Source organism: Notolabrus celidotus, chromosome 17 (genome assembly GCF_009762535.1).
Source record: "Notolabrus celidotus isolate fNotCel1 chromosome 17, fNotCel1.pri, whole genome shotgun sequence".
Classification (NCBI taxonomy): domain Eukaryota; kingdom Metazoa; phylum Chordata; class Actinopteri; order Labriformes; family Labridae; genus Notolabrus; species Notolabrus celidotus.
Genome location: NC_048288.1, coordinates 3,379,725 through 3,386,886, shown reverse-complemented (window position 1 = coordinate 3,386,886; position 7,162 = coordinate 3,379,725). Strand labels below are relative to the sequence as shown.

Genomic DNA, 7,162 nt, shown 5'->3' with positions numbered 1-7,162 from the left:
AGCCGGTCCTCTTATAGAAACATTGTATTATATTTCATCCTAAAATATACACTCCTGCTTTATTTCTTACAAAATAATAATAATAATGTTCAACAGTAAATGACGGTTCAACGCTGACGGGCCGCTCCTCAGACAGAAGTTTGAGAGTGTGTCTGAATCTTCACTCCATCAGGACTCCTGGGGTTTCTGGAGCAATGCCAGACTGAGCTTTCCCACCATCAGGAGACTGAAACAAGACCATAACGTTAGACTCAGGTTCACAGAGAAAGCTGGTTTATACACACCGAAGAAGAAAATTTGCTCTACAGATACATCTATCAGTGTCAGGTTGTTAATACCACTCTCTTCTAGAGTCAGATTTTGTCACTGTGCCTATACCAGACTAATACAAGAGCCTTAACAGAATGTGTGTCTCCATGTGCAGTTAGTTCAGTCATATAAAAGGAGATGACTACCTTGCTCCAGCCATCAAGCCTGCAGGCATGAACTTCCTGGATCCATAAAACCTTTTCCCCATGACCCCCGTCAGCGCACCTGATGTAGCTAGAAAAAAAAAAAAAATGATGCATTACCACCACACCAAAAATACAGTTCCATTCAGAAACTCTTTCCAAAGTGTATGCATATTCAACATTAATGCTGTATATTTTCAATGTACTAACCGAGGGACACCCAAATATTATTGGGATCATTGGAGATCTGGTAGGCACCAAAACCTGCGAGGCCTCCAAAGAGAAAACCGGCAGCAAGTGAGGGGACACTACCTGGAAGAGGAGACACACCACAGGTGATCATCTTTACCTGACACCACAGCAGGTATGGGTATGACCAGTGGTGGACAAAGTCCACGTCTTCATTACTGAAGTCAGAGTATAGATCCTCATGGTCAGACATTACTCTAATACAAGTGAAAGTTGTTCAGTCAGATTCTGACTTGAGTTAAAGTCCTGAAGTACTTGATTTTAAAAATACTGAAGTATTCAAAGTACTTTTTAAAATATCTCTAAAGGTATTTTCACAAAGCATGAGGTCAGTCAAGAATGCATGGGTGAACATTCTGCTCCGTTCTGTTTCTCTAGAAAACATGATTTCATATCTAAAAAGTCTACCATGAAATCTAAACTAAGTTACTACAAGCACAGACAAGTTTACAATGTTCCTCTGGAATCAAAGCAGTGTGTTAGCTCCAGACCTCCACATGCTTTCTCAGGTTAGATGCTGATGTTTTGGAGGCTGTGATGAAGTTTGTGTGGTAAACAGATCAGAGATTTACAACAATACAAACAATCATTCTTTATTTCAAAAAGCTCAAACGTGGGTTTAAAATATGGCCGTGGTGCTCAGGTAGAGAATCATCATCCTTCTCAGTCATAGCCATCATCACCACGACTAAATGAACGCACTGATCTGAAGAACGTTTGATCTACGCTCAACCCAGGTACGAATACACCACTGAGACAAACCAAACACAAGGACACCAACAGTTTACGGTCTTTGGGATCTGATTTCAGAAAAGAAGACTCATCAGCTGACTTCAAAGATAAAGTAGAGAGTAACTAGAGCACTGATAGAAATGTAGAGGAGTCAAAAGGATGAGATTTGTCTTTAAATGGAGTCAAAGTAATAAGTTCACCAAAAAATAATACTCAAGTAAAGTACAGATACTCAAACACTGTGTAGGATTTAATTCTAATATGGATGAAACTCAGAGTGAACACTGATGTGCACCAAAGCAGAAACTGTTAATAATGAGAAGATGAAGAATTCACCTGCTCCCATATGTTCTGGTCCTGCCCACAACTAAAAGGTTTTTGTAATCAAATGTTTTAACACACTGGGAACAGTATTCGACACAGTCCTTCTCCCTGACCTGCTCACTGTCCTATTTGGAGTCCCACCTTCTGGAGTGTCCAACCTTTCAGCGACCAAACGGCACATTTTAGCCTTTACGACTCAGCTAGCTAGACGCCTCATCCTGTTCAGGTGGAAGCACAGCTGGCTCAGGGAGATTCTGAGTCATATTCAACTTGAGAAGAGTCAAAAAGTTCTTTTGACAAGACCTGGAGGCCCTTCACCGAATACTTAAACAAAACAACTGTTCACCCAGATGAAGCTTAGCTGCCCCCCCTCTCTCTTTCTCCTTCTCTCCTCCCTCTTCCTTCTATCTATCTTTAATGTCTTAATGTTTGATTTACTTATTTAGGTTTGTCTGTTTGTGTTTCTGATTGTTCATTGTATCTCTATTTATTATTTGTTTATAACTGGTATCTTTTGTATTTTTTTGGTAAGGGTTGTTGTTTTTCTTATGCATGTAATGTCTTTTCTGACATGTTACAGAATTCATATTATTAATGAAACAGCTTTGTTTAAATTTTTTTTGCATGTTTGCTTTTTTGGGGGGTATGTTTTTTTGTTTATTTGTATTTATTTTTTTACATGTTTGAAATAAACACTTTCAAATCAAATCAAATCAAATGTGAGGTTTGGGTGGGAGGGGCTTGGGGTTATGGTCATGAAAAGGCCAGTAAAGTTGTTGTATTTAAGTACTGCCATTGGTGCACACACTCTTTGTATCTCCTTTTTGTATGCTGCCAATGCTTATATGCACTTTAATTACAAAACCAATAAAAGGCATTGTGAAACAAAGAATAATGAGAGGATACTTGCACATCTTCTTAAATAAATGAAGTGATGTTCAAAACAAGAACAAACAAACAATCACAAACACCATCACCTCAAAAGCCTAGGGGGACAGAGGACACAGTAACCCTCTTCCACTTTCACACTGAATCTAGGACTGCTGCACATACCTGCTTTCACATAACCAATGGCTCCCCCAGATGCAATAAGAGCTGCGTATCCATATCCTATCCAGTCCACAGTCATGTTGGAAACCTGTCAGGACCACAGCGTGAGTTAGCAAGCAAACTCAACATGCACAGTGCGTAATTATCCCAGGTTTAATTCAAGATTATCCTACTTACAGGTGCAAAAATATCTAAAGTGCTGCCTGGGTGCTGCCACACAGAGCTACTGCTGAGCACTATCTGAGGCAGCAGGAGATATAAAAACATTGTAGCACAGGGATGTTTCCAGTAAGCGTCTGTTTGGGTAGAAACTGTTACATTGCCCCTTCCCTCCCTCTCCCATGTCTGTTTTATTAGATAAGCTTCACTGATGTCCTCACTGATTAGCCTGAGCATGAGCACACATTAGCATCACTGGTGTTACAACACACCCACAAGGTATTACAAGACAGCTTACAGAACACACCGAACCCACAGTCACTGCAGTTCATAAAACACACGCTGCGTACATTTCAAGAGCTGTGCGTATTTTCAGTCTGAGAGTATAAAACATGACACATTTGTCGTGTCTTTATGTTTTAATAAAGATTTGCGCGGGACAAACTGTGAGCTAACGTGTTAACATCCTTTATTGAACAACTGTAAGGTTTCCCCATCTACATCACATGACCCCCTTGGCCTCATCCCATTGGTCCATAACCATTCAGCATACCTTCACAGTATGCATCAACTACAAGTGACATTCAAGACCACAACTGTCATTTGTCAACATACACCAACACCACATCTCCCCTTTTAAGGGAACGAAGTGTAAACTGTTTCACTTCCATTAGAAAACATACAAACCCTGCAAGGATTAACAAGGTTAGACGGTTTAGTGATAATCATATATACACTGAAACGAACACATCAACTATGCAACCAAAAGTTCCCGAATTTTTAACTTGTTGCTATAAAGTGCTCAAACTAAACTCCCTCTCCTGCAACATATCTTTCATGTAACCATACCATCATAACACAGGATTGTATTTCACAGGTTAAGCCTAGTCGGCTTAACTACAGCTCTCCCAGACCTAGTTCTGAGAGTGTCAGACTCTGTAGGGGAGACTGGAGATGCCACCGCGGGCGACATGGGAGCCTGCTCTGGAACTGGCCCTGGCACCTGTTGCTGTGGTGCAGACTTGTCCTGTGTAGGTTTTCAATAATACTGTCCACATATATGTTAGTGCTCTCCATCAACTCTTGTTCCTCCGAAGTCGAGTGCACTCTCACTGGCGAGCGCGACAGTGTGTCTGCCGTCCAGAGTAACTTTCCTGGCACATGCACTATTGAATACGAGTAGCGCATTAGCCGCATTCTGAAGCGCTGAATTCTCGGTGGCAAAAGATCCAGTGCTTGTGCTCCAAGTAGAGAAAGAAGGGGTTTATGGTCAGTCTCCAAACAAAAATGTTTCCCCAATAGGAAATCCCGGAACCGCTCGCATGCCCATGTGAGGCCCAGAGCCTCCTTTTCAACTTGAGCGTAGCGTTGTTCAGTTGGAGAGAGTGACCTTGATGCATAAATCACAGGCCGCCAGTCCTCCTCCCATCTCTGAAGAAGAACTCCTCCCAGGCCATATGATGATGCATCGGCTGATACTTTAGTCTCTCTGTTCGGATCGTACATGGCCAGCACTGGAGGAGAGGACAAAGCTTCCTTTAGCTCTTTGAATGCTTTATCCTGGTCCACGCCCCATAGCCAACAGTTCTTTTTCGAGAGGAGGTCACGGAGCGCTTTATCCTTCTCTGCCAGCTGGGGAATGAATTTCCCCATTTGGTTGACCATGCCAAGAAAACTCCTCAACTCACCCACATTTGTTGGCTCCTTCATCTCTGTGATGGCCTCAGTCTTGCTTGGGTCAGGGCTGATGCCTGAGGCTGAGATGACGTGTCCCAAGAAGGCCACCTTGCTCTTGGAGAGTTCACACTTTTCCAGATTTAAAGTGATGCCTGCCTCTTCCACTTTCTGAAGCACGGTGAGGAGACGAGCGTCATGCTCCTCTTGGTCCTGACCCCACACCAGCAGGTCATCGATGTGGCAAACCACACCTGCTAGCCCCTCTATGACTTCGGCCATTGTGCACTGGAAGTGCTCAGGTGCTGAGTTGATGCCGAAGGGAAGACGGTTGAAGTGGAACCGCCCAAAGGGTGTTATGAATGTGGTGTACTTGGATGATTCTTCAGTTAGGGGAACCTGCCAGAACCCCATGTTGGCGTCCAATTTGCTGAACACTTTGGCCCCAGCAAGCATCCCAAGACTCTGTTCCACAGATGGCAGAATGTACTTTTCCCGGCACACATACTCATTCAGTCCAGTAAAGTCCACACATAGACGCAGTTTTGGACTGTTTTTCTTGGGTACGACCACCATGCCCGCACACCACTCTGTTGGTCCCTCTACACGACTGATGACGCCCAACTTTTCCATGCGTAGGAGCTCCTCTTTCACTTTCCCCATCAACGGCAGGGGAATTCTCCTGGGGGTTTTCAGTGAGAACGGAACAGCATCAGGTTTAAGCTTTATGTGGTAAGCCCGTTGCACATTGCCCAGCCCACTACACAGTTTGGGGTAGTCTGCCTTGAGAGTGTCCATAGTCATACTGTCAACCCGCTTGATTAAGCCAAGGGATATAATGGCTGGCAACCCAAGCAAAGGCGTGCTTAAGTTTTTGACCACATACACCTTATCCATGGTCTCTTTGGCTCCATACTTGAGCTGCAGTCTGGTGAAACCCGACACGTCCAGCGGGATCCGTCCTGGACCGAACAAAGGTCTCTCGGGTTTCTGGAGAACAGGCTGCAGTGCACCAGAAAACATGCTGTTAAAACAAGTCTGTGATACCGCAGTCACATCTGCTCCAGTGTCAAGTTTGAATGCGATTGTTTTGTCCATAACTTCTATATCGGCAGTCCATGCAGCATTATCAGAAGACACAGAGCCCAGGAAGAAACTTTTCTCCTCCACTTCCTCAATACTTTGAACAGTCTTGTCTGTACGACAAACACGCTGAAAGTGACCCTTTTTTCCACAGGAGTGGCACTTGGCATCGTTGGCAGGGCACTCATGTTTGGGGTGAGGTGGGCCTCCACACTTGTAGCACTGGGAGCTCTGTGGATTTTTATATCTGTTGTTAAAGCGAGGCTTAGCTCCACTGTTTGTGTATTTGTTGTCAATGGGCCTTTCCTTCTGCTGCCTGCTCTTAAAAACTCTGTCCACAGAGCTGACATCCATCTGCATTACAGCACTAGTTTCATTCCTCAGTGTGTTTTGTTGCTTTTTAATCTCCTCTGATTGTCTTGCCATGTTTATGGCTTTTTCCAGGTCTAAATTTTTCTCCATTTGCATGCGTTCTGAAAGTCTTGTGTCAGCCAGCCCCACTACTAACCTGTCTCTTATCAGCTCATCCTGCAGTTGTCCATAATTGCAGTGTTCCGCTAATGCATGTAGGGCAGTAACGAACGCATCAACAGTCTCAGTTGTTTCCTGTTTGCGCATATTAAACCGTGCGCGCTCATACACAACATTCTTTTTGACAACGAAAAAGTTCTGAAAGCCATCCTTAACTTTTGCATATTCATGCTGGTCTGCATCGCTGAGCTTTAAGCCTCTCAAGACGTCATCTGCTTCGTCTCCCATGCAATAAATTAAAGTATTCACTTGATTTTCTTCAGAGCTTGTGGATAGATTGCTTGCCTGTCGGAATCTCTCAAATCTCCGGATCCATTTCGTCCACTCGTGCGTCTTGGAGAAATCAAAGGGCTCCGGTGGCTGGATGCTAAACGTAGCACTGGGCGCGCTAGCCGCCATGCTAACTGCTGCTCCGTTCTGCTCGTCTTCGCCGTCACTCGCCATACACGTATCCGCAGAGCGTCCCTCTTCTCTCTCCGCAGCGGTAGACCAAAGTCACGTTGGAGCTGCACAGCACTTCTGACACCATGTCGTGTCTTTATGTTTTAATAAAGATTTGCGCGGGACAAACTGTGAGCTAACGTGTTAACATCCTTTATTGAACAACTGTAAGGTTTCCCCATCTACATCACATGACCCCCTTGGCCTCATCCCATTGGTCCATAACCATTCAGCATACCTTCACAGTATGCATCAACTACAAGTGACATTCAAGACCACAACTGTCATTTGTCAACATACACCAACACCACAACATTGAAACGCAGATGTAGCATACAACCTTGCTTCTTCAGTTTGTCCTTCTGTCACTCACTACCACCCGCAGCCTGTGTTCACCACCGAGCACAAAACACTGGTACACAGGAAGGAGGCCGAGTGGCTGATGGGAAATGTAGGCAATGGGGCTT

The 7,162-nt window shown here is 44.2% G+C and overlaps 1 protein-coding gene across 2 annotated transcripts; it reads right to left on the bottom strand.

The window, feature by feature from the left end:
- Positions 1–6: 6 nt before the first annotated feature.
- On the bottom strand, positions 7–7,162 carry tmem14ca (transmembrane protein 14Ca). Of its 2 annotated transcripts, none has more exons than XM_034706843.1 (5): positions 7,036–7,162; positions 2,811–2,895; positions 663–764; positions 456–543; positions 7–226 (listed from the first exon to the last, which is right to left on the bottom strand). In XM_034706843.1, exons 2-5 carry the CDS (start codon positions 2,884–2,886, stop codon positions 169–171), a joined length of 324 nt encoding a protein of 107 aa, XP_034562734.1. In that variant the 5' UTR covers positions 2,887–2,895; positions 7,036–7,162; the 3' UTR covers positions 7–168. The 2 variants fall into 2 exon arrangements, with proteins under 2 accessions (XP_034562734.1, XP_034562733.1); XM_034706842.1 differs by lacking the exon at positions 7,036–7,162 and adding an exon at positions 2,985–3,089.